Here is a 26,087-nt window from a genome sequence, read left to right on the forward strand (position 1 = left end):
GTTTTGTCATTAAATTTAAAAGAAACTTTTAGTTTTCAGAGCTTTCTCTATTTGGGCACTATGAATAAAAGATTGTAGATTGCAAGTTGCTATAAAAAAACTTAAAAAGAGCGAACTTAATTGGGAAAGCTGAAGGGAAACAAATGAACAACAACAGTGATGTACACTGGAAAAGCTCATCTAACGGATTTCTTCCCACAAACAAGCTTGATTTGGAATGAAAATTGTCTGGTTCCTCAGGGGCCAGGTTCAGATCCCCAGCCAGGAGACCTTGCAATAAAAAAGAGACTTATTTGGATTGGGAGATGGGTTTTAGGGAGAGATGGAATGAGGGGAATATTAAAAAGCCTTGTGAGCACCTAGAAATGGCATCTTGTATGTGGGTTAATTATTTTCAATGATGATTCATCCCCCCAGGCAGTTTACAGCTTTTATTTCTTCCTTTTAAAATTCATCTACATCAGTGTGGTTAACGGTGGGTCGTTCAGGACAGATCCATTGTTCTTGTAGCTTTTGAGAAATCTCAGGTTCTATTTCAGGTCTTTTGATTTTGCATCCCAAATCATCTGGTCCTCTTTGCTCCTTGACTGTTTTTCTTGGCCCTTGGGTCTTTGGTTATTTAACTGGCTTTTGCTCAAGGAACATAACAGGTTAGTGAAAAGAAGATAAAAATTGGGAAGCTCTAGCTCTCCTTTAAGAAACATATGCTGCTTTTTTTTCTAAACACATTTCTGAAGATTTTTCTTTTGGCATCATCTTTTAAAGAATGGATCTAAGCTAAGATGTGTCAGATCAAAGATAGATTAAAAATTCAAAAGCAAATAATTTCTTTTTCTCAAATACATTACTGAATAGAATAATCAAGCACTTCAGAAGTGTAAGTCACTTTTCGGACAGTCTCAGGGTTTTCTGTAATGTAAATTTTATCAATATATAGTGTACATACAGAAAATTGCACAAATCATAAGTGAGCAGATAGATGACTTATCACAAAGCTTACATGCTTTGTAGCCAGTGCTCAGACCAAGAAATAGAACATGACCAGCAAGCACTACAGAAGCCCATCCTATGGTCCCCACCTCAAGAGATGCAAGCATACAAACTTCAAACAAGACTATAGATTAATTTTGTTTGATTTTAATTTCACTTTTTTAAATTTTACTTTTTTATTGAAGTATAGTTGATTTACAATGTTTGTACACTTTTATATTGTAAAATGATTACCATCAAGGTGTTACTAACACCTGCATCACATCACTTACAGTTTCATTTTTGTGGTGAACATTTAAGATCTACTCTCATTCTCTCAGAGACTTTCAAGTATATATATATAGATCCTCTGCCTATTCTTTTATCAGACTTTTTTGTTTTGTTTTGTTTTGCTATTGAGTTGTATGAGTTCTTTATATATTTTGGATGTCAACTCCTTATTAGAATATGATTTACAAATATTTTCTTCCATTCTGTAAGTTGCCTTTTCATTTTGTTGATGGTTTCCTTTGGTTGTGCAGAAGCTTTTTAGTTTGATGTAGTCCCATTTTATTTCTGCTTTGCTGTTATCTTTGCTTTTGGCGTCAAATCCAAAAAAATCATTACCGAGACCACTGTCAAGGATCTTACCTCCTTTATTTTCTTCTAGGAGTTTTATGGTTTGGGGATTGAAATAAAATGAATTTCCTTACTTGTTCGGTTTTTGTCTTGGACAGAGCTCATGCTTTCATATCTTTAATGACTAAGGGTTGGTGGTTAAACTGGCAAAGATGAATCTTTCTTTATTACATCTGAGTATGGTAACATCAGAGGGAAGAAATGACTGTTCTTTTAAAGCCTGCAAGAATATCTTTTCCCCAAATTACTGCCTTCCTGCCCCTGGTTTGGTAGATCTAATAAACTACTATCTTCTCAAAGATTCTCTGAGGCCCAGGACATCATGTGGGCATCAGCATCAGTCTATATTAAATCCATCCTTAGCATGCTCAGCAACCTCTGAGTTTCTGCTAAGGTGCTGAAAATTTTTGAAAAGTGTGAGAATGTTTAAAGTGGAAATTCTCTACATGCCTAAGTGTGTATGAATGAGGTTGCAGAATTGATCTGACAAGCATTGGACGGCTTTGAACTAAGACATATAATACAGATGCTCTTTCAAGATTTGAATTTTATTTAGCAGTATCATTTTGTCCCTCTAGAAGCCCGCTTAACTTTTAAGCACAAAAGGTATTATGGAAAAAAGTATGTACTTATTCAATTTCATTTGTCACAAGGAAGAAAAAGCAACCACTTTCCCATACTTTACTAAAACACATGCTTTCTACAAAATAGAATTCTAGAAATAGCAGGGGACAGAAACTTTATTTACTCTATTTTCCACTTTTGCCATTATAGAAGCAATCCTGAGATTAATAATAAAAAAAATCTGAGCATCCTTCTTTGCATTGCATCTGTGTTGTGGGTTCAGTATTAAGTGATTAGAGAATAAAGAATAAATAAACAAGAAGACCTTATTATTATTTTTTAAAATATTTATTTATTTATTTGTTTTTGGCTGTGTTGGGTCTTCGTTTCTGTGCGAGGGCTTTCTCTAGTTGCGGCAAGCGGGGGCCACTCTTCATCGCGGTGCGCGGGCCTCTCACTATCGCGGCCTCTCTTGTTGCAGAACACAGGCTCCAGAGGCGCAGGCTCAGTAGTTGTGGCTCACGGGCCTAGTTGCTCCACGGCATGTGGGATCTTCCCAAACCAGGGCTCAAACCCGTGTCCCCTGAATTGGCAGGCAGATTCTCAACCACTGCGCCACCAGGGAAGCCCCAAAAAGCCCTTATTAACCCTTATTAAAAAAATAGCTTTTGGCTTGAGGTTTTTTTGGTTTTTTGGTTTCGGGGTTTTTTTAAGCTTGAGGGTTTTTTTTTAATGCTTTTAGTTTATTTATTTATTTACTTATTTATTTATTTTTGGCTGCGTTGGGTCTTCGTTGCTGTGCGTGGGCTTTCTCTAGTTGTGTCAAGCGAGGGACACTCTTCATTGTAGTGTGTGGACTTCTCATTGCAGTGGCTTCTCTTGTTGCAGAGCACAGACTCTAGGCACGCAAGCTTCAGTAGTTGTGGCACATGGACTCAGTAGCTGTGGCTCGCGGGCTCTAGAGCACAGGCTCAGTAGTTGTGGCACACGGACTTAGTGGCTCTGCGGCATGTGGGATCTTCCCAGACCAGGGCTTGAACCAGTGTCCCCTGCATTGGCAGGCAGATTTGTAACCACTGTGCTACCAATGAAGCCCTAACTTGAATTTTTAAATCATGGCGATTGAATGTACTATTTGATGGACTTTTCATAGAAAATGTAGAATGTATTTAATGAATTCAAATTAGAAATTTTGGTGCGGGGGCTCTCTTAAAATCTGGACTAAGGCATCAGCAGAAACTGAAATATAAAAATCTATTAATTGCTCTTTGTGTAAAACTTTACGAAGCTATTATTAGAACTGTTATAATCAAAGGTGTCAATACAGAAAAGTTTATGGCTGTAGAAATTTTTATTCTGCATATAGGCTATGCAGAAATGCCACCTACTTACTTCTCAGGAATTTTCACTGCCCACCACCAACCTGTTTTCACTGAGATACCAAGCTTTATATTCATGTCTGCATTTTTTGGTTTGCCTCTAGAGAATAATTAGGCAGAATCAACAACGCTGAAGATAATTAAAAGGTTGCAATAGATTTCAGAGGCAGCAAGAAATAACACCGAGCAAAGTATAGAGCTTTATGCACTATAGCAAAAAAGTGGCTGGATTTTGAACCTATAAACCAACCAGATTATTTTTGTAGTATGAATATACAGTTAGGTTATCACGAAGTTGTCTTAGTGTTTTCCCCAAATAATCTTTTTACCTTGAGTCAATGCATAGGACCTCAAGACCACTGTTCCTTATTCTTTCTAAATTAATTACAGACTGAGGTAATCTAAGGTCAAAATAGCAGTACCTATTTTACGGAGATTTAATTGACATATACATTGTATAAGTTTAAGATGTACAAGATGATGATTTAATGAATGTATATATTGTGAAATGATTACCACAATAAGGTTAGTTAACACCTCCATAAGTTAATATACTTATCTTGTGGGGGGGATAAGAATATTTAAGATTTAGTCCCTTAGCAACTTTCAAATATATAACACACTATTGTTAACTATAGTCACTATGCTGTACATTATTAGATCCCCAGTATTTATTCACCTTAAAACTAGAAGTTTGTACTCTTTGTCCAACATCTCCCCATTTTCCCCACCCCCCAGCTCCTGGCAACCCCAGCCTAGAGTCTGTCTGCATGAAACATGTCTATTCACATCCTCTGAACTGGATTAAATTGCAGTATTTAACTTATTTATTTATGTTTTTTGCTATCGAGTTGTATGAGTTCCTTATATATTTTGAAGATTAGCCCCTTATCAGATAGATAATTTGCAAATATTCCTTAGATTGCCTTTTTATGTTGTTGGTTCTTTCTTTTGCTGTAAAGCAGCTGTTAGTTTGATGTAGTCACACTTGTTTATTTCTATTTTTATTGCTTGTGCTTTTGGTGTCATATCTAAAATATCATTGCAAAACCAATGTCAAGGAGTTTCTCCCATATGTTTTCTTCTAATAGTTTTACAGTTTCAGGTTTTAAATTTAAGTGTTTAATCCATTTGGAGCTGGAGTGGGCGGTGTAAGATAGGGGTCAGTTTTCATTATTTTCCAGGTGATTATTCATAAACTTCTCTCTTAGAACTGAATTTACTGCATCCCATAAGTTTGGGTATGTTGTATTTCCATTTTCATTTGTTTCAAGAAATTTTTTATTTCTCTTTGATTTCTTCTTTGACCTATTGCTTGTTTAGGAGTGTGTTGTATAATTTCCACATATTTGTGAATTTTTCAGTTGATCTCCTGTTATTATTTCTAGTGTTACACCATTTTGATCAGAAGAGATCCTTGGTATGATTTCACTCTTCTTAAATTTTCTAAGACTTGTTTTGTGACATGATCTGCCCTGGAGAATGTCCCATGTGTACTTGAGATGAATGTGTATTCTGCTGCTATTGGATGAAATGTTCTGTGTATGTCTGTTAGGTTCATATGGTCTAAAGTACAGTTCAAGTCTAATGTTTCCTTACTGATATTCTGTCTGAATAATCTATCCATTGTTGAAAGTGGGCTATTGAAGACCTCTAATATTATGGGTTGTTGTCTATTTCTCCCTTCAGATCTGTTACTATTTGTGTAATATATTTAGGTCCTCTGATGTTGGGTGCATATATCGGGTTGCCCAAAAAGTTCATTCGGGTTTTTCTGTACCATCTTACGAAAAACCTGAACGAAATTTTTGGCCAACCCAGTATACTTACAATTGTATCCTCTTGATGAAATGACCCTTTTATCATCATATAACAGCCTTCTTTGTTTCTTGTTACTGTTTTTGAGTCTATTTTGTTTGATATGAGTATAACTACCTCTGTTCCCTTTTGATTTCCATTTGCTTGGAAAATCTCTTTCAATCCCTCCACCTTGAACTTATGTGTGTCCTTAAAGCTGAAGAGAGTCTCTCGTAAGCAGTATATATTTGGGCATTGTTTTTTTAACCCATTCAGCCACTCTATGCCTTCTGATTGGAGAATTTAATCCTTTTACATTTAAAATAATTAACAGGTAAGGACTTATAATATGATTTTTAATTGTTTTCTGGCTCTTTTGTAGTTTTCTTGTTCCTTTCTTCCTTTGATGTCTTCCTTTGTGAATTGATGATTTTCCATCGTGGTAATTTTTGATTCCCTTCTCTTTATCTTTTGTGTATCTACTGTAGGTTTTTGCTTTGTGGTCGCAATAAGACTTATAAAAAGCATCTTATAGATTTAACAGCCTATTTTACTCTGATAACAACTTAACTTCAATTGCATAAAAAAATTCTACCCTTTTATTTACCACTCCCTCCACACACACATTTTGTTTTGGATGTCACAATTTACCTCTTTTTATATTGTGTATTCATTGACAAATTTTGTAGCTACACTTAATACTTTTGTCCTTTAGGCTTTATACTAGAGTTAAGTCCTTAGCATACAACCATAATACAGTATTAGAGTTTTCTGGATTTGACTATATACTTATCTTTATAAGTGTGTTTTATATTTTCATATGTTTTCATGTTACCAATTAGCAACCCTTTATATCAGCTTGAAAAGTTCCTTTCAGCATTTCTTGAAGGCAGGTCTAGTAGTGATGAACTTCCTCAGCTTTTGTTTGTTTGGGAAAGTCTTTACCACTTCTCCATTTCTGAAGGACAACTTTGCCAGGGAAAGTGTTCTTGGTTAGCAGTTTTTTTCTTTTAGCATTTTGAATATATCACCCTACTGTTTCCTGGCCTGTAAGTTGCCTGCTGAGAAATCTGCTGATAGACTTGCAATGGTTCTCTCGTATATGATGATTTTTTTTCTCTTGCTGTTTTTGAAATTCTCTCTTAGTCTTTGATTTTGGACACTTTTATCATAATATGCCTTGGAAAAGATCTTTTGGGTTGAAATTTTAGAGGGGAACTTTGTGCTTCATGAACTTGGATGTCCAAATTTCTCCCCAGATTTTGAAATTTCTCAGCCATTATTTCTTAAAATAAGTATGCTGCCACTTTCTCTCTTTCTTCTCTGGGACTCTGGTTATGATAATGGTAACTCAGTGGAAATTGTGATGTCATATTTGGCATAATTTTATCAATATCCCAAAGGATAAGTATTATTATTTTTTAAATTTATTTATTTTATTTATTTTTATTTTTGGCTGTGTGGTGTCTTTGTTGCTTCGTGCAGGCTTTCTCTAGTTGTGACAAGTTGGGGCTACTCTTCATTGTGGTGTGGTTTCTCGTTGCAGTGGCTTCTCTTGTTGTGGAGCACAGGCTCTAGGCGTGTGGGCTTCAGTAGTTGTGGCACATGGGCTCTAGAGTGCAGGATCAGTTGTGGTGCACGTGCTTAGTTGCTCCACGGCATGTGGGATCTTCCTGGACCAGGGCTCGAACCCATGTCCCCTGTATTGGCAGGCGGATTCTTAACCACTGCACCACCAGGGAAGCCCCAGGATCCTCATTTTATTGAAGATGAAAGTAAGGTCCAGTGTTCCACCCAACAACTTATGATTAGAAGCTGTAGAGATAAGACGCCAATGAAAATCTTCCATTTAAATTATTAGTAGACTATATGATTTATGGCAATACACCTTGTATTGGCTTTTGTTTTTTCAGATTCCCAGAATGTTATAAAATTCCCCACATAGCAATTTCATACTCTGTATCCCTTTACAGAATCTCTGCCCATAAAAATTATTGATTCAGGCTTCCCATTGTTTGGGAAGAAGAGTTATGTTTTATTAAGTTAGGAATGAGAAATGAATTATTTATTGAACAAAGCAAAATGAAACATTGATTAGAGGGAGCAAAAAGTATATTGAGCTTCCTGAGAGATGATCTGGGCCTCATTGTTCAAGTTCTAAACATATTAAATACAGAAAACAGAGTCAGCAAGCATATCGTGGAAACTATTCATGGACTAGACAGAAAAATATTAACTCATAGAAAGCTCACAGAGTTGATTCTTAGAGTCGGAGCACCTGTGTGCTTTAGTTTCTAGAGGCGATATCACTATTAAAATTGTTTAATCTTTCTGGAGCTCAATTTTCTCATCTGTAGAATAGGAATAATAAAGCCTATTCTTCTCTTGGGGTTGTGAAGCTCAAATGAAATAATAACCATTACTATTGACTTCTGTGCTCTTCCTAGGACCCTCTGTGGGCAGGCTATATCTCTTGAGTGAGAGCAAGGGGCACATGTTGCTCCAGTTACTGTGAGCCTACAATTCTTCACCCAGTTCCAACATGTAAGTTCTTCCCCCACACCACCAAGCTGGGTGTCCTATAATTCAACTCAATTCTGACACTGTTTACTTGGAGATACTGTCAGATTCCACAGGTTAAAGGCTCAGTCCCCAAGACTAACCTCCACTTCAGATACCAATCATAGTCCAGGCTGTCGCCCATGCTTCTGACCAACTGGCTATAAATTACAGCATCCCATCACCCAATCCTTGGGTTTGATTAATTTGCTAGAGTGGCTCACAGAACTCGGGAAAACAGTTTACTCACTGAATTGCTGATTTATTACAAATGATTTTAAATGCAAATCAACAGCCAGATGAAGAGATTCATAGGGCAAGTGTGTGGGGAGGGGCACGAGGTGACCATGCTCTCTGAGCATGCCTTTCTCCCCAAATCTCTACTTGTTCACCAACCTAGAAGCTCTCCGAAACTCCTTCCTTCCTTTCTTTTTTTTTTCTTTTCTTTTCTTTTTTAATGCAGGCTTCATTACATATGGATGGTAGATTAAATCCTGGGCCATAGGTGATTAAACTCAATTTCCATCCCCTTTCCCCTCCCACAAGGTCGGGAGTGGTGGGTAGAGGGTGGAGGTGGGGGGAAATGAAAGTTCTGACCCTCCAACAGGCAAGGAGCCCCCATTCTTAGGTGACCTAAGGTCTTTCTGAAATTCACCTCATTAGCATAACAAAAGACACCATATGGCTCTCCACACTTAAGAAATTCCAAGCCTTGTAGGAGCTCTGTGCCAGGATAGGGAAAAGAAGACCAAATGTACATTTCTTATTATAAATCACAATATCACATATCCTAAGCCAGCTTTCTCAGGAGAGAATAAGCCCGTCATTTTTCAGCTTAAGGTTCCTTCCATGTAGCAATGCCAGTTGGAAAATAGTCAAGACCATGTGGATATGTCGTTGTCATGTATCTATTATGTCTCCATAGAGCAAAAAACTAAGGCTTAGAAAAATTAATTAACTTTGCAAATATCACACAAATTGTAAGCTATAGAACCAATATTTGTATGTAGATCTATAAATTTCTAAGTATTTTCTTTTAAACAGTATCTACTATTAAAGTTAGATATACAACTAATCAAAATAAACACATATTTGTACCATAATTTGAGAAGGTTTTGGGTTCTAGAAAACACAGATTGGCATTAGTTACTTACCTGGCATAGTTATTTTATGTAGATAATCACAAAAATTTTGCTTCCATACTTGCTTTCTTCTTTGTGGTCTTCCTGCTGAAACAACCTTAGAATTTCCTGTATCACTGAAACTGAAGAAAAGAGAGGGTCTATTTTTAAGAAATTAATATCTAAATATTATAACTTATATATGCTTATTGTGGATAACTTGGAAAAGACAGATTAAAAAAAAAGTATAAGGTCAAAATTACCTAGTGCCATTTAGCTGTAATTCCTGTGTATATGTTGCTTATATAAACTTCCAGAAAAAAGTTGTGTTACAAAATCAGGAACCTTTGACAGGGTATGGAGAGCAGTTTTCGTTCTTTTTTTTTTTTCCTGATAAAACATTTTTACTACATCAAAGAATTAAAGTGTTTAATATTATATTTATATCATAGTGAATGATACTAAATATCTGTGGTTTTAAGACATGTGAGTAAAATGTTTTGAGGTTGACCTTTTGTAAAACTTCACAGACTTGGATCATTTCAAAGACTATGTTGGAACTCATGCTAGGATCTCGTTCAACTGAAGTTTTTATGTTGCATAGTTTAAACTGTTCATTTTCTGACATTATCAAACATGATAAATTAAAGATTATGTCTCAATAGCCAACTATAGATATTCTAAATTAAAGAGTGCCTTTATCACTGTAGTGAAAACCATTTTAAGCACTTTGAAATTTTTGCAGGTATTATATAGATATTCTTGAAGTTTCAATAGTCAAGAATATACAAAAATATCTCAGTAAATATTTATTTCAGTTTATGTATTCAATTATGAGTAGCTTCTTAAGCAAGAATAAAGATTCTTTATTCCCTATTTTCTTTACAAATGTTTCATGTGACAACTTTTGTAAAAATCTTATAGTAGGCTTAAAGAGTGTTAGTATTTCATATTTTAGTTTGTTGCCACTTAATTGAACAGACATGAATTTAAGAATAAAAAGCATATAATTATGAAAATAATCATCAGTTATGTTTTCCTAATACTGCTTTCTATACCTGAAATGATTATTAAATTGTAAATTATTTTATTAAAAAAAGAAATACTCAAAAGGGTTCAATGAATATTCTTGAGCACTTACCATGTTTTATTTTGGGTTCTCCTAAAAAACAGGTCCTGAGACAAGGACTTGAGAGTAATTTGGGAACTAATTTGAGTGTAAATTGGGAAGGTTTCAAGATTATTTAGGAGGTGAAGGGAACACAGGTTGGGGATTTTCTAAGTGAGACAGGGGAAGAAAAAGGAACCAGTGACATGTGTCTCACTGAGCCAGCTACCATTATGGATGACTGGAGCTTGATTCTGCTGGGGAAATTCTGTAAGCTAGTGTAGGATACATCAGGGTCAAAGGAACTTGACCTACCTGAATATCAAAGGAACTGGGACATTTATACACTAACTGGCAGAGGGGGCTCCGGAAGAGAGTGAAAACCCTGAGGGAAAGAAAGGCAGAGGCTGGCTGTTGAAAGTAGCCCAGGGTGCACTGAACTACTAAGAGGAGTTGGGGGATGCAGGTGGGACAGGAGCAGCACCTGATTTTCGGTGTATAGAAGTATAGCATCAATAATTGAGGAAAGCTAAAATCAAAATGGATGAGTTTTTCTGAGCACACAAGTTGGATTGAGCACAAGTATAAAATCAGAGTTGTTTTTTCTCTTTTTTTTCCCAAAGCTCCCTTGTCTTGTTTTTCTATTTTCTTTGTTCTTGCTCTACAGGTTTTCCCAACCAGAGTCCCCACTGCCAATGGGTGAATAAATATCCTAGTCACTTCTACTAGACTACGCTGTGCAGTTCTTCAATACTCAGTCTTGTCTCGATTGTGCCTAGACCCCTTAGAATAGTTTGCACAATCTTTCCACATTCAGAGAGCCTGGGATATAGTATTAAGATTGGCTTCCATTTTAGGCTTGGTCCTCCTGTTTTTCTTTGTAATTTGTCCCTGCTGTTTTTAAAGAGATTTGCATTGATTTTGTGACCTGCTAGTGGATGCTTAGAGGAACTTAATTGAAAAGGGACTGTGAACAATTTGGTAATGTGGGAAATGTAATGTAGGGGGTAAAATGAAAAATATTTAGCACACAACATGGTGAGGACACTTAACAATCGCCATGGACTCTTGACTGAAGTTTGGTTCTCTACTCCACCAGAGTTAACTTTCTGGTAGTTGGCTGATTCTGGGGCTTCAAGGGAGAGAGGCTGGGATGACTGGGATAACTTGAGGATTACCTAAGGGGCTCATAGCCATGGCTAACTACCAATTGGCACTTAAATATTATAATGTTTTAACAAACTGTAAGTGCTGGCTGAAACTCAGCCCTGCGTATAACCTAAATAAAAACTTTATCAATATTTACTTCTTTGAATTGGGTTTTTTGCCTGCACCTGTTTGCATATGGGAAAAGGGAGTCTACAGAATCTCCCAAATGTCTGTAATTCACACTGGTTGTGGTCTAGTGACAGTAGGAGGTATGACCTCTAAAGTGACAATATGGACTGGATTAGTCTAGATGGGTATCTTAAAACCCTTGCTCTGATGCCATTTCCAAACAACAAGCAGTTGTGTAAGTTTATTTATCTACTTTTGTATATAAGGTTATCAAGGAAAAGCTACAGGCTAATTTTTCTCTTTTTAAAAAAATATTATTTATTTTTGGCTGCATTGGGTCTTCGTTGCTGCTCACGGGCTTTCTCTAGCTGCCTCGAGTGGGGGCTACTCTTTGTTGCAGTGCACGGGCTTCTCGTTGCGGAGCATGGGCTCTAAGCACAAGGGCTCCAGTAGTTGTGGCGCATGGGCTTAGTTGCTCCGAAGCACGTGTGATCTTCCCAGACCAGGGACTGAACCCATATCCCCTGCATTGGTAGGCTGATTCTTAACCACTGTGCCACCAGGGAAGTCTACTTCTTGAAAGTGTGATCCCCTGATGCCTGCTATACATAGCAAATTCCTGAAGGAAAACACAAGAATATGGATGAGCTGAATACCAAAATCTGGGTTGATTTTTCTTTTCTTTCTTTTTTCTTTGTTTTTGGCACCCAATCTCTTTTATGGAGTGGGGGGAGGCCCTGAGGGGGAGCTCTCACTGCACAGCTTGTTCATTAGCGCTGCTTCCTGGGTCCTGCGGCTTCATCACATCCGGCAACTCCGGTGGGCTGGAGAAGGGTTTGATGGGCAGGGTCTCAAATGCTTCACCTGCCGGTAAGGCTAGCCCCACCCGCGGCTGGGTCTGGCTGGTGAAGCCACACTCACCCAATATCTTGCCATCGTCCAGAAACCGGTGGTCCTTGTACAGCCGCTGCTCGTCTGGCAGCTGCTTGAGGATGCCCTCGACGATGCGCTTCAACAGGAACATGGTGCTGGACGCTTTGCCTTCCATGAAGATGATGGTCTTACGGCGCCGTATTTTGAGGAACACGTCCACACCGGCTACTGCCTCTCCCCTTCGACTAGCCGGAAGCTCCGCCCCCTTCCTGGCAGCCCACACGCCGGCCCCCAGGGTGCCCGAACCTGGCGGCCCCGCCCCGCCCCGCCTCGTCTGGCTTGATTTTTCTAATCAAGGGGAAGTGAGTAATTTGGAATGCTAAGGATTTAAATGAGTCATGAGCTTTCTCTTAGAAATAAAGAATTTGGTATTTCTCTGTTTTCAACATGTGTAATAGATTCTGAAGGAGATTCTGAGAATCTATGGTGCTGTTAAGCTGAATCTACTGTACAAATGAATAGTGTATAATTATTGCAAAATGTATAATTTTCAATTGTATATTCATGGATTTAAATCACTTCTGATGTGACTTTTTCCTGAAGCGATTTTTCTGATTTCATGTTCATGCTTTTTTATTAATATTGTTGCAAAGAAAAAATATCCTCCAAAACTTGAAAGAAAAAAAAAAAAAGATTGTGTCACCATTGTTTTTATTTTTAGACAATGTCCTGTTCCTAGGTCAAAGTTGGCAAGTTTTGTTTGTTTTCTGTAAAGGGCCAGATAGTAAATATTTTAGACTGTGCTCACCACGTGGTCTCTATTCAACCCTGTAGCAAAAGCAGCCATGTATAATACGTAACAAATGGCTGTGGCAGTGTTCCAACAAAACTTTATTTACAAAAAACAAGTGGTCAGCTAAGCCCAACTATAGTCTGCTGACCCCTGCCCTAGAGTCACAAGATATACAAGTTTGTTTGACTTGCCATTTACTGTTGATTAAGGCCCAGACAACTCACAACTTTGTAAAGTTGGATGTTCCTTTATTGGAAACTGGTAAGATAGAAATGATTTTGCCCAATATTAGGCAAGTAATTTTTGTGCAATGAAAATTATTTTTTCCTGATAATAACACGAATGATTTTTCATACATAGAAAAGTTAGTCCCAAAGACTGGTCTTATTTCTGGTAGGACAATGACCAATTTTGCATCTAACTTTGTGATTTATCACAGCATTCTTCCTTTGCTTCATTGATTATATAATCATCAGTTCTCTGTATTTTTTTTTATAAAGCCAGAAATGGTATGATCCCTTTTTATTTATTTATTTATTAATTATAAATTTATTTATTTTTGTCTGTGTTGGGTCTTCATTGCTGTGTGTGGGCTTTCTCTAGTTGCGGCAAGCTGGGGCTACTCTGTTGTGGTGTGTGGGTTTTTCATTGTGGTGGCTTCTCTTGTTGCAGAGCATGGGCTCTAGATGCGTAGGTTTCAGTAGTTGTGGCACGCAGGCTCAGTAGTTGTGGCACGCAGGCTCAGTAGTTGTGGCATGCAGGCTTAGTTGCTCCACGGCATGTGGGATCTTCCCAGACCAGGGATGGAACACCTGTCCCCTGCATTGGCAGGCAGATTCTTAACCACTGCGCCACCTGTATTCTTTTCTGAACCATCTTTGTCATCCTGCTGTCTCCCTCATTAATGAGTTTAATAAAACTTAAATTCCTGCTCATTATGGTTTTATATAAGAATTGCAATCTATGAAACACTTTGAAAATTATACTTTGGATATCATTCTGTTAAGATATTTACCTAGATTAGACCCCACGTTCTTGTCCTTCAGTTTTATGACCTGGGAGAGGAAGAAAAAAATGTTCTCAACTTCCAAACCAACAGGCAATTCTAAAATAATGGAACTAAGAGCTAAAGATAAGTAAAAACTATCTGAATGTGATACAGAAGCCGCAGGTGCCTTGGATGGAGCAACCATTTAATCTAAATGCTGGGATGTGTCTTCAAGTTTGGTGATAGTAGAAAGTGTAGGAGACCAGAATGTGTGACCCCAAAATATACCTCTTTAGCATAAATGTCAATATTTAAAATTGACTATTTTGAGAAACAGCAGACACAGGAGAAGTTCTGAAAACAGGGTATAAGTTGTCTTTTTGTAAGGGAAATTCCCATTTGTAGAGGAAATTTCCATTTGTGAAGGTGTCTTCCTCTCTGTACCAGGAAAAGAAGGATGACTCTAAATCACAAGAAACTCATCAATAGAGAAGGAACAGTCTTAAATCTGCATAGCAAACCTTATGTTTCTTTACATACTTTTCCTGGTCACCTTCCCATAACTTACCTCCCCACACCCCCACCCCACACCCTTCTTCTTCTGTTTTAAATGAAGACGGCATTTAGGCCCAAGTTCTAGCCACCTCTTTGAGTTACTCATCTGTGAGTTTCTCCCATGTATATGTGAGATATACATGTTGATAAACTTCTGTTTGTTTTTCTCTTGTTAATCTGTCTTTCATTACAGGATTCCCAATGGAGAGCCTAAAAGGAGAAGATATTTCTTCTCTCCTACAAAAGCATAGGCATGTGTTTTAAGTTCTATTATAATTTGATAATGTGCATAAGATAAACCTCTCACATCAGTTTCTATTTTCTGGCAACATTTATCTCAAGATTGCAGGTATTTTACCCACTGGAAGTAATCAGCACACTTCTCTAATGCTGCCTTTACTTCCATACATTGAAAGTGAAACAGAATTAAAGTAGCTTTCAAGTGTATGCTAAAAACATTCATTTAATAATTTTTCCCAAAAAGCAACCCTCAGGGGAATTTGAAAATGCCACCTACAGTTCCCCCTTTGGCTCACAGCAATGACTGTACCTGCTTTCAGGAGAGGCTGAACCTTTGAAGGACAGCTGAGTTCATGCCAATCAGCAGGCAGTGGCAAAATGAAATGAATTTTTTTTCGCATTAGACTAGATGGTGTAGTGCCAAGCTGAAAAATAGTCTGTTTCATTTTGGATTCATGGGGTTTTTTTCCTAGTCTTTGATTTGACTTGAAAGTCAAACTGAATGTCTGAGATAAAAATGTCATGCAGATCGTAACTCAGTGCTCCTGGGTTCATTGGAGATGGACACAGTTGAAACTCTTGACTGAGGTCTAGAGAGGTCAGTTCAGCTATGCTGTTCCCCAGCCATCCCCTGCTATTCCTCACTCCAAAAGAGTAGTTCACTTTATTATGTCCAGTTGAACCTCAGGTAAGAGGTTCAGCTGGGCTCCTAGAAGCTTAAAGACAGTCAATTCATGAAAGTATTAAAGGATAACTTTTTAGAAAAAATAAACCCACATACATATTTAAAATGGACACATGTCAAAGATTTTATTTAATTAATTAATTAATGAGGGAACCAGTAAGATGTTACCACAAGTTCAAAGGAGACTCCAAAAAGAATACACATATGTAGGCTATCAGGAATGATGCAATGAATTTAGATTTGCTTAACTTGTGCCAAAATAGCTTCTTCCACAGAGAGGAGGAAAATTAATTGAACCTCCTCCAAATTCATTTGCATATATGTGGACAAGAATCATTTGTATCTCTTTCAGTTCTCTAAAACTTACAGATTTGTAGAAAACATTACTACAATGAAGGGTGTAAAGACCCCATAGAATCAGATAACTTGGAGGGGTATGCTAGACAATGCCTAGTTTTCCATTGAAAACATCAGGAATTTTTTAGCTGTATTTCAGTCCTTCATAATTTTTCCCTACAAAAGAAAACCTAACATTATGTTTGTATCTCTAAGGTTATATAGAACAAAAAAGGCGATAGTGTCCTTCTCCTGCATCTGTTTGCCAAAAACAATCAAAATAGGGCAACAAATGAACTTGAGTAGCAGATACTTGAAAGCTGGAGAAAACAAATGGAAGGAAAGTAAACTTTAAAATACACTTTGCTTAATCATTGTCTTTATAGCACATTACTTTGTGTTTCACGTTGTGGAAAATTTTAAGAGAAACACCACATGGATGAGCTGTCCTTTAAGCTACACTGTTTTGATTTCACAACTTTTCAGCATTTTGGAATGTTAGGAAAAGCACCATGAATCTTTTAACCCTGAATCAAAAGCTTTGGAAAATAATATGAAAGTCTTATGACAATTTTTCATGGAAGAATTAGGAGACACCACACTGCATTCAATCCAGCAAGCCTTCCTAACAACTCTTCTTACATACCTTTCCCCCCACCCCAAAATTCCACTCCTAATGGCTGTTCCTCAGTCTCTTCTCTCTCACCTATGTTCCAAAGGCCTTTAGTTGTGCTAGCTTATCTCCCTATCATTTCTTTTTTTGCTTTTATAAAAGGTAATTTCATCTTCTCATCTTCTTCAAGTTTTCTCTCCTTCTACTATGCCTCTCAGCACAATGTCCTGGTAAACAAACCAAGCAAATACTATATCCTTTGAAGTGAATGAAGAGGGATACCACAAAAACTTGTAATTTGATATGTTCCTTCATGCCACACTTCATTTTCAACTTAAAGATTAAATATCTTTGCTATATACCTTGAAATATAATAGCTGCTACATCATAATTTTAAGTAGGTACACCACACAAGATAATGATTTTTTATAAAAATGATAACATTTATAAAAAAAGGATTCCTAAGCTTTTTCTGAATGTTAACTGGGTTCCTCCTGACACTCTCAAAATTCGGGCAGGCAAAAGGACTCTATTAGTTTTCTAGTGCTGCCATAACAGAGTACCCAAGAATGGATGGCATAAACAACAAAGATTTATTCTCTCACAATTCTGGAGGCTGGAAGTCCAAGATCAAGGTGTTGCCAGGGTTGGTTTCTTTTGAGGCCTCTCTCCTTGGCTTGCTCTCTCCTGGCTTGCTATCTTCTCCCTGCGTCTTTACATGGTCTTCCCTCCATGTGTATCTGTATTCCAATCTCCTCTTCATTTAAGGACACCAGTCACATTGGATTAGGGCCTACAGTAATGACCTCATTTTAACTTAATTCCCTCTTTAAAGACCCCATTTTAAAACACAGTCACATTTTGAGGTACAGAAGGTTAAGATTTCAACATATGAATTTTGGAGGGCCATAATTCATCCCTCAACAAGGACTGTTCTTTCAATTTCAGTAGAAGAAGGATGTCAGGTGTTCAGGGACTAAGTGACCACTGAACAGTCTAAGGAACACAGCCAGCACATCCAATTGATAATCTGTACTATGGATTTCTTTAAGTCATTCTTAGAAGAAAGAGATGTTAGAATTACAGACCTTCTTAGAGTTTCAGAGTTGGCATTATAGAACAAGAAAGCAATGCTTTTTTTGTCTTTAATTTAAAGATATAAATGATGGACATATGCCAACCTTATAAATATCCTTCAAGGTATCTAGGTTAGCTATTTCCATAGCTGGTCTAAATATTCATGCAAAAGTATTATAGGTATTTTTTTGTGTGTTTTTTAACAACTGTATTGAGATATAATTTACACAGTGTAAAGTTCAGTAGTCTAAAGTGTACAATTATCATGAATATTTATGTGTGTAATTATGTGGGAAATTATTCTGCACTCTATGTAGATTAATGTTAATCTCTATGATAACTCTACAAGGTTGACATCACTGGCATTTATAGATGAGGACATGAAGCTTAGAAATGAAAATAACTTTCTCAGATTCTCCCAGGTAATAAGTAGGAGAGTTGGTCATTCAAACCCAGGTCTGTGGGGTCTAAAACCTAGGCCCTATACACCACACCACTCAGCTAGTCCTTCCCCATTTTACCATATGTAACACATTCTCATTGTATGGAAATCAAAGAGCACAGCTAAATAAAAAGAAAATAAAAATCATTTGTAATCCTTACCCAGAGTTTACCATCTATAACCATTTTGATATGTACCCTTACAGTTGTTTTCCCATTCATATGTGTCAAGCACATATAACTTCATACACATAAACTCATTTGTATCTTTATTTTCTTCAGATAAAATTAAGTGTATCTCTGACCTTCATCCTACAAGGTTGTCAGGAGATCCTGGTAAGTATTGAGGCTCCTGATCTTCCTTGAGGCCAAAGAGAAAATTGGGAGATTTGTGTACTACTGGGAGAGTAGAGGGAGGCCTCTGATCTTCAGTCTAGCATGGCAGCCTTCATTATTGTCTATGGTTCAGCAGTTCAGGAGAACAGGAACTGTACTGATTCAGGGCCCAGAGGAGCACAGACAGCCTTGCTCCAATGGGAGGCTCAGTGCTAGTTTTAGCTTCCTTCTGAGATCTTGCTACCTAAGGGTACTGAGAAGCGTGGGGTCTGGGTCCTCCAGCTCACTGTGCACCCCGCTCTACTTTAAGGATTTCCCTTTATCTGCCTCTGCCTGTCACTCTTTATCCTGCAATTCCTTCTCCCATTGTATAGTCACTTTTTTTTTTAACATCTTTATTGGAGTATAATTGCTTTGCAATGGTGTGTTAGTTTCTGCTGTATAACAAAGTGAAACAACTTTACATATACATATATCCCCATATCCCCTCCCTCTTGCATCTCCCTCCCACCCTCCCTATCGCACCCCTCTAGGTGGTCACAAAACACCGAGCTGATCTCCCTGTGCTATGTGGCTGCTTCCCACTCACTATCTATTCTACATTTGGTAGTGTATATATGTCCATGCCTCTCTCACTTCGTCCCAGCTTACCCTTCCCCCTCCCCGTGTCCTCAAGTCCATTCTCTACGTCTGTGTCTTTATTCCTGTCCTGCCCCTATGTTCTTCAGAAACTTTTTTTTTTAGATTCCATATATATGTGTTAGCATACGGTATTTGTTTTTCTCTTTCTGACTTACTTCACTCTGTATGACAGACTCAAGGTCCATCCACCTCAGTACAAATAACTCAATTTCATTCCTTTTTATGGCTGAGTAATATTCCATTGTATATATGTGCCACATCTTCTTTATCCATTCATCTGTCGATGGACACTTAGGTTGTTTCCATGTCCTGGCTTTTGTAAATAATGAACATTGTGGTACATGAATCTTTTTGAGTTATGATTTTCTCAGGGTATATGCCCAGTAGTGGGATTGCTGGGTCATATGGTAATTCTATTTTTAGTTTTTTAAGGAACCTCCATACTGTTCTCCATAGTGGCTGTATCAATTTACATTCCCACCAACAGTGCAAGAGGGTTCCCTTTTCTCCACACCCTCTCCACCTAAATAGACATTTCTCCAAAGAAGATATACAGATTGCCAACAAACACATGAAAGGATGCTCAACATCACTAATCATTAGAGAAATGCAAATCAAAACTACAATGAGGTATCACCTCACACCAGTCAGAATGGCCATCATCAAAAAATCTGTATAATCCCTTTTACTCAAGTTTAAAAAAACAAGAGCTAGGAAGGGAAATGTTTACAGTTCACAACTCCCTTTTGAAAAAAGAGAGAGTTAAAGGACTTGGCTATTGTGAAAAAATTTTTAATTTATTTATTATGATTATGATTTACAAAATCATATTCTACCTGCTGTTTTTATCTAATTTGACAATCTTTATTGTTTTTAATTTGATTTTTTCTTATTATTGAGCTTAAAGAATTTTTTGTGTATTTTGGATATAAGTTCCTTATCAGATATGTATTTTGCAATTATTTTCTTCCATTCTGTCTTTCATTTTCTTAAGTGTCTTTTATAGAACAGAAATTTTAAATTTTAATAAGATGCAACATATCAGTTTTTCCTTTCATATATTGTACTTTTGGTATTGCGTCTAAACACTCAGTTTCTCAACATATAGGGATTTTCCCCATTTTCTTCTAGACCTTTTATAGTTTTTCACCTTACCTTTAGATCTATGATTCACTTTGAATTAATTTTTGTAAAGTGTTAAGTCTATATCTAGTTTCCAATATCACTTATTGAAAATACTGTTCTTTCTCCATTGAATTGCCTTTGAGCCTTTGTCAAAGATCAGTTTGACTTTGTGTGCTAGATATTTGGCTATATTTTGTTGGTCTATTTCTGGGCTCTTAATTCTATTTCATTGATCTGTGTGTCTATTTTTTTTACTGATACCATGCTGTTTTGATTATGGTAGCTATATAGTAAGTCTTGAAATTGGGCAGTTTAAGTCCTCCAACTCTGTTCTTCTTCTTCAATATTGTGTTAGTTATTCTAGGTCTTTTCCTTTTTGATATACATGTTAGAATCAGTTTGTTGATATCTACAAAATAGTTGCTGGGATTTTGATTGGGATTACAGTACATCTATAGATGAAGTTGGAAAGAATTAACATTTCTGGCCAGGATTGTCCACCAATGACCCATGGGAGATGGTTGATGAATGCCCAAGCTTTCCCATTGCTCAGGTGTGACATCTCTGTGCATGTTCCACAGAGCATCCCAGAGGTCCCCAGGAGGATCAAGCACCAGTTACCCACAGTGGCAACTTCTCATTAAGATAGCCTTTATTGAATATCTTCTCTTCCCTGTTCACTTTCCCATTCCCCTACCAGTTTTTCTTGTAATCACCTCCCAAATAAACTACGTTTCCTCAAAACCTCTTCTTAGGGTTTGTTTCTGGGGGATACAAACTACAACAAACCTGTGATAACACCCATATACTAAAAGTCAGGCTCAAATAAGACAACTCCATTTCCTACATGCACCCAGTTTCCAAAGCAGTATCAGACCTAATCAATTTAGATAGAAATTGCACAGTCAGATAACTTAATGCCTACCCTGAGCATTCAAATTATTCTGTAAGAGATAGAAAACAAGTGCCCCTCTCAAGTCTGCTCTCTCTCCAGAAGGAATAAAGGATAAAAACACATTTAATTTCAACAAGCATGCATGTGTGAGAAAATCTACCTCAAAATAGCTAAAATGGTAAAATATATGTAGCTATTTTAAAGCCAGAAGATTTGGATTCTCCTCAGGCAGCTTTTAGCTTCTAGGGTTTTATGGCTCACTAGCTTTAGGTTAGAAAATTAGAATTGCAAAGTATGTTGTGGTTTTAGTCTCTGCCATTCTTTCATAGTTTTGTAATAGAAGGGTTTGGGGCAGGCGGGATATGGGAGGGGGGGATAAAGTTAGGGAGGAAGGAATGAAATGTACCAGGAGAACTTGTCCAACTATCTGTCTTAATTTTTAACAGCCTTCAAAGCAAGTCATGCACGCTGAGCATTGCAGAAACACTAGACATTTGTTGGGGGAAAAAAGTCTTCTGGGAATGCACTCCTTGCGGGGAGAAAATGGCTTCATAAAGGAATGATGCAAACACTATACATTGCCCTGCCAGCAACTTCTCTCTTTATTTGCAATTGCAGAATGAAATATCCCCTATACCGAAGCCTCAGTCAGCTGCAAAAACAATGTGTTGTAATATGATATTTATTTTTGCTGAAATGGAGCCACAGCCTTGCCATTCCAGATTCTGCAGCCTTGCAAAAGCACCCAGAGAGGCTTCGCTGACCTTGGGGGAGTGCAGAAGGCTAATGAAACATCCTTACTTTTGCAATTTAATTTTTCTTCAAGAACCCAAGCCAGAGCTAGACGAGTTTCCATCTAGCTTTTGGAGGGAAAAACAAAAATGAATTAATTAAGATTATCAGACAGCCTTTACAAAATGTAATATCAGCCCTTTATTATGATATAGTATCAGCCAACACTTGCTTCACTTTCCTTGCGAGGAATCGGATTGGAGCTGCTGATCATGGAAGAAGTACTCTGTTGTCTCAACCCACACATTCAAGCAATTTAAATCTAGTCTCCCAGAGACCTGACATCATAAAGGGAAATTATGTTCAGGTCTTCTAATCTATGAAAACATTACCTCAACACTGTTCAACTCAGTCACTATCATGATTTTGCTCTTTCCCTGAATCACCAAACTTCACAGAAGAGAAATTATTGCTCCACTATTTCACCACCTAATATTTCCTTAATTCTAAGATCGGCTGCCATAGAACACTTGAACGATGCTGTTCTTTGGAAGGCCATCAAGGACTTCACCTTCTCCAATCCAATAAGCATTTTTCCGTCCTGATGGACTGCACCATTGGATACTGCTTACCTACCTCTCCTTTCATAGTGAAGCCTTGTGTCTTCTTGCCTTTGTTGACATGGTGCTTCTCTCTTCTCGCGCATCCTCCCAGCCCTCCCTTGTGGTCATTCTCCAAAGGCTCTTGCTTCCAAACTCCTACTCTTTATATTCGATAAGCATCCATTCTCATATTTTTAGTCATCACCTCCCTGATGGCTGGAGCTTAAGCAGCAATCTTGAATGATGAAATGCCCTTGAGGATGGAATTCCCTAGTAGAGGATGCTGAAGAGCACATTAGAAGAAGCTTGGCCCCCTGATGACTTTGTTGGATGCACCATATTTGTTTGGCCTTGCATACCTCCTGATTTCTTCTACATGCTAGAATAAACTCTATGTGTTTAAGTCATTGTTAATTCGGATTTTCTGTTATATGCCACAGAATCTAATTCAGGTAGTAAAAATGGGTATAATAATGCCTTCTCATAAAGTCAGTGTAAGGTTGACACGATATAGTATAGGTCATATGCCTGGTTCTTGTGCTTAGTGAGGCAGAGCCCTACGCAGTCAAAACATTGTAGATATTATTATTATAAGCTCTATGCCTACACCCGCAACTTCATAATGACCATACCGCAGAACGTCAAGTACATTCAAAACAAATCCCTTCCAAATCCAACTCCTCCTCCTGATTACTTTATTCTTTGGTTTATGACATTACTAATCCTTAGTTGTAAATCAAAGTTTTGATTCTCTTCATTCTTTTCCTCCTAATGTAGAATTAATTGCTAATCTTATTTATCTAGTCCTTCAAATTTTCTCCAATTAATTTCCTCATTTTTCTATTTCCCCTGCAAACACACTAAAAAGTTGAAGCTTTTTTTATCACCTACCCAAACTATTGCAATCATCAACTCAGTTGTTTCCCCACTTCTTGCATTATCTTCCTCCTCCAAGTTATCCTGTGGAAACCCTGAGATGAATCTTCCAAAAGCACTGCTCTAATCTTGTTACTCCTCCAATGAAAAACCTGAGTGGCTTGTCATTGCTCACTGTGTTAGACAACACACTCCTCAGACTGGTGTTTGAGACCTCAACCTATCTTCTGGTCCTCTTCTCCATCTCCTTCCATGCTCATCAATCTAGACTCTTTGATTTTCCTTCTGCTTTCTTAATTCTGTCCTTCGGTTCACACTTCACTCATGCAGAATGTCCTCTTCCTATTACACTCTCTACATTTCAATATCTTAGCTAACTTTCAAAGCTTTATGGAAATACAGTCAATCCTGGAAGTCCTCCTTCCAAAATAAATGTGATTTTCCCTTTACTCAAAGCACTTTGTATCTCTCTTTGGTGCTTGTGCTCTATTGCTTTATAGCAGTGATTCTCAAAATTTAGAGCATCATAATCACCTGGAAGAACTGTGAAAATAGATTTCTGGGCCTGACTCCCAGAGATCCTGATTCAGAGGGTCTGGGGTGGAGTCTGAGAATCTGCATTTCTAACAAAGTCTCAGGTGATACTACTGCTGCTGGTCTAGGGATCACACATTGAGAACTGCTTTCTCCTTATCTGTATCTCATTCTCTCTCTCCATTGTAAACTTCTTGAAATCAGACAATATGGTTTATTCTAATCTAATATTTCCTGAGACTCCCAGCACATGGTAGATAGTAACTTTATTTAAATGGAATCGACTAGAACAAGAAGCCAACTTTCCGCTTTCGAAGTTGGCATTGTTTGGAGTTACATTCAATTGTTGGTGTCCATCATCTAGAAAGAACACATCTAAGTGCTTTTGCTGAGAGCATAGCCAAATTCTTCCTGGTCTTTACTTTTTTCTTGGTCTGGGCAAGACCAAGCATGTGCTTGGAGGATTGTTAGGTATTAAAGGCAATGACATGACATGGGTTCAGGGGAAGCAGTAGTTGAAGGGCTCCCTGAAAGGAGTAGGATGACAGAAGTTCAATATTTGGGAAATTAAGTGTGAAGGTTGCCATGGTAAAGTAACAACAGATTTCAAATCTATAATTGTACTTGGAGAGAGGCATGTTAGAGACCCCCTCCATATACTTTTGTTCCCTCTTATACTTTTAATGTTTCAGGAGTCAGTCACTGTGAATTCAAGTTGCGCTTCTAATTGCCCTTATTATTATTCTCAGAATGTTCTTTAGAACCAACATGATTTTTAGGAAAGGAAATTAATTGCAGCTTTTCTTGGTTTGGAAATGTAGGTAACTGGGTATTTTGGCAAATTCATGTCCTGTTTTCCTCCTGTGTGTAGATAACAGACTGATAGTCTCCTTCTGCTGGTCTATCCAGTTATCCAGTTAAGGGCATTTTTTGCTGGCGGGTGAGAGAAAATTTTGCATATGGAAAGTGTTTTTGAAATGACAAGAAAATAAAGGACAAGTCAGCCAAAGAAACAAAAATTCCACAGCCATCCCCCAAAGGCCTTCGTCCTTAACTTTTAATATTTCATGTCATACTTCTCATGAAATAAGTCCTACAGAAAAAATGAAGGATGGATGGAGACCATTACAAGAAAGGATATATATCAAATAAGGATATTTTTTATTTTAAAGAGGCAATTCAGTTATACCCAGATGGAACATTAAAAAAGTCACAGCTATGCATCATCATTTTTCAGCAACTGAACAGATGGTACCTTTTCATTTGCACTGCGTGCCAACATAGTCAGTGCGTTCGGCTGTCTGCCCCACCCCCATCATGATTCCAAGTTTGCATGTAAGGGGACATGTTGGTTAACTCAGAGACCGCTTGGGAGACTGCATTGCCTGGGGCTTTGACATTACTATTTTATAATATTTCCTTCTTCAAGGAAGCAGATGGGATAGTCAGACCATGACTTTTTTCTACTGTTCTTGAGCAAGGCACCCCAAGGCTTTCTGCCCTTTCCCAGAGACAGGCCACAGATCTACAGTGATGGAGAGAAGCAGTCAACATCGGCAGACCTTCTGTTAAAAGTTCTTGTTTACTTAAATGTCCTATTTCCTTGCTATTTTTGTTTCTAGAAATTAGGGAGATACTTATCCTTTCTTGTCCCAATAAGGTTAAAAATTACAACTGATGTCATTAAGGGCCCACAATTTATGTCCTAAGTAAAAAAAAAAAAAAAAATCCAAAAAAAAAAAACCAGTGACAATACACCACCAACACCACCATCATCCCACCTGACTGTTAGAATGGTTTGCCTGGGGATAGTGGTAGAAATTCTGCTTCCTATAGAGAAATTACTACAGTCTTTTGGGGGATGGGGGGCCCAAGAAAATCCCACATAGGGAAGGCACCAGGTAAATAATAACTGAGAAGGAACAAGGAGAATGAAATTATTTGCCAGGCTATCTCATGCTGTCCCTCAATTTCTGCTTCACTGTGATAAAATAAAACTGGCCAGAAAGCAGAGAATCCCGAATTTTAGCATACCCTTGGGTCCTAAGGCATTTCACAGTCTAGCATTTACTTATTCACTTTAATTCTTTGCTTCCTATGTGATAAGCACTTATCATTTTCAACATTTCAGGACTATGTTAACCACTGTTGTCTCCTGTTCCCAGCTGTTAATGTAGAGCTGCCAGTCCTTTGAAAAGCTCTGTCTTCCTATTCTTCAGCCCTTCCTGTGTCCCTGCCCTTGGCCCTGTGGCTTTACATACAGCTCCTTCCCTCCAGAGGCTGAGCTTGCTTCCCTGCCCTTTGATTCTGATTTATCCATGTGATCTGCC

At 37.7% G+C, this 26,087-nt stretch overlaps 1 protein-coding gene across 1 annotated transcript; it reads right to left on the reverse strand.

Annotated features, from left to right (window-relative positions):
• Positions 1-12,165: 12,165 nt before the first annotated feature.
• Positions 12,166-22,451, reverse strand: LOC309973508 (elongin-B-like; the record flags this gene model as incomplete). Its single annotated transcript, XM_082857802.1, has 2 exons — positions 12,166-12,635; positions 22,382-22,451. 2 exons carry the CDS (start codon positions 22,449-22,451, stop codon positions 12,166-12,168), a joined length of 540 nt encoding a protein of 179 aa, XP_082713928.1.
• Positions 22,452-26,087: the final 3,636 nt, after the last annotated feature.

This window comes from Leucopleurus acutus (assembly GCF_964270905.1).
Source record: "Leucopleurus acutus genome assembly, chromosome: 16".
Taxonomy (NCBI): domain Eukaryota; kingdom Metazoa; phylum Chordata; class Mammalia; order Artiodactyla; family Delphinidae; genus Leucopleurus; species Leucopleurus acutus.